The 1,791-nt window shown below is 47.3% G+C and overlaps 1 protein-coding gene across 1 annotated transcript; it reads left to right on the plus strand.

The window, feature by feature from the left end:
- Positions 1-172: 172 nt before the first annotated feature.
- SARC_15345 (hypothetical protein) lies at positions 173-346 on the plus strand (the record flags this gene model as incomplete). The annotated part of the gene is made up of 1 exon (XM_014290531.1): positions 173-346. A coding segment is annotated over one exon (174 nt), but the record flags the coding sequence as incomplete, so codon positions are not given.
- Between the last annotated feature and the right edge of the window lie 1,445 nt (positions 347-1,791).

Genomic DNA, 1,791 nt, shown 5'->3' on the forward strand with positions numbered 1-1,791 from the left:
CACAACACAACACAACACAACACAACACAACACAACGCAACACCACACAACACCCAATTACGACACATTACGCTATATCCTACACACACGCCGGTGAACTCAGCACTTTTAACGCACTACTCACACACTTCTAACGTACTACCCACACACTTCTAACGTACTACCCACACAGACCATCGCTGTGGTGGGAGGAGGCCCCAGTGGCAGAGACATCGCACGCGACCTAGCCTCCACAGCTACGCATGTGTACCTGTGCGCCAATGTACCAGCTGACAGCTATCTGCGACAACTGGCCAACTGCACTGTCTATGGGCGGTTGTGTGGTGTGAGTGAGCAGGGTATGTAATGTGTTGTGTTATGTGACCGTGTGTTGTGTTATGTGGGTCGTGTGGTGGAGGTAGTAGCCTCCCATTGATTGTTCTGTGTCTGTGATTTGTGGGTAAGTTGATGTTCTATAATTGAACCAGCAGGATTAGTTGTAGGGTTAAGGGTTTTGGGATTAGTTCTACTACCAGTGAAAGTGTGATACGTTCCATGCTAAGTCTTGTACGTGCACAGTGAGTTTCGCCCATGGCGTTGGGTGGGCAGCACATCACAAGCCATCGCAGTGCATTGCTCAGTCGAGCGCAGCGGTGGTCATTGCTTGTCATAACATCCCGTTTAGCCAAAACCCTAGAACTGACAATGGCTGCGTCATCAGTGCATGCGATGACTCATAGTTTCTCAGGCGGTGGTGTCTCCACTGTCCGACTTAACTGCATCGCTTTGGTGCGTGGTGTTGTATATCATAAATATGTCTTTTATTGTCATCGTGACACGTGCACCTGTCTGGTAGATAGACATTGCACCTGAGACAATATATAGTGGTAGGGTTTGTCTGGTATATACCCAGGCTTAGTAGATTCTTATACTATCACCTATCTGTAGGTAGCGTTGCACCGTGAACCTATATATAGTGGTATTTGGTATAAACCCAGGCGTGGTAGACTCTTATACTATCACCCATCTGTAGGTAGCGTTCCACTGTGAGTCGATATACAGTGGAAGGTTTTGTCTGGTATAAACCCAGGATTCGTAGTCTCTTATACTATCACCCATCTGTAGGTAGCGCTGCACCGTGAGTCGATATACAATGGTAGGGTTTGTCTAGTATAAACACAGGCTTAGTAGACTCTTATACTATCACCCATCTGTAGGTAGCGTTGCACCGTGAGTCGATATACAGTGGTAGGGTTTTTCTGGTATAAACCCAGGCTTAGTCGACTCTTATACTATCACCCATCTGTAGGTAGCGTTGCACCGTGAGTCAATATATAGTGGTAGGGTTTGTCTGGTATAAACACAGGCTTAGCAGGCTCTTCTACTATCACCCATCTGTAGGTGCACTGGTTACATCCGACGGCACTCAGTTCTCGGGCGTTGATGTCGTGATTTTGTGCACTGGCTACAACTACGATCTCCCGTACTTCAAAGGTATTGCACGCTGGGTCAAAAACCTAAATTCTAGGGCTGCACGGTGTCCTGTTGCATATGTGTCTGCACTGTTTGCATGAGTTTCCGATGCATCTGAGTTTTTTTTCTCGTAAGTTTCGTATGGTGTTCGTTGCCTGGCTACGGGTGTGCCACAGCCCATTGTCTTTGTAAATAGGACAGCGGCGGTCCATTGTCTTCGTAAAAAGGCAGCGGTGGCCCAATGTCTTTGTAAATAGGACAGGGGTGGCCCATTGTCTTTGTAAATAGAACAGAGGTGGCCCATTGTCTTTGTAAATAGGACAGAGGTGGCCCATTGTC

The sequence above is a fragment of the Sphaeroforma arctica genome, assembly GCF_001186125.1.
Source record: "Sphaeroforma arctica JP610 unplaced genomic scaffold supercont1.5975, whole genome shotgun sequence".
NCBI classification, from domain to species: Eukaryota; class Ichthyosporea; order Ichthyophonida; genus Sphaeroforma; species Sphaeroforma arctica.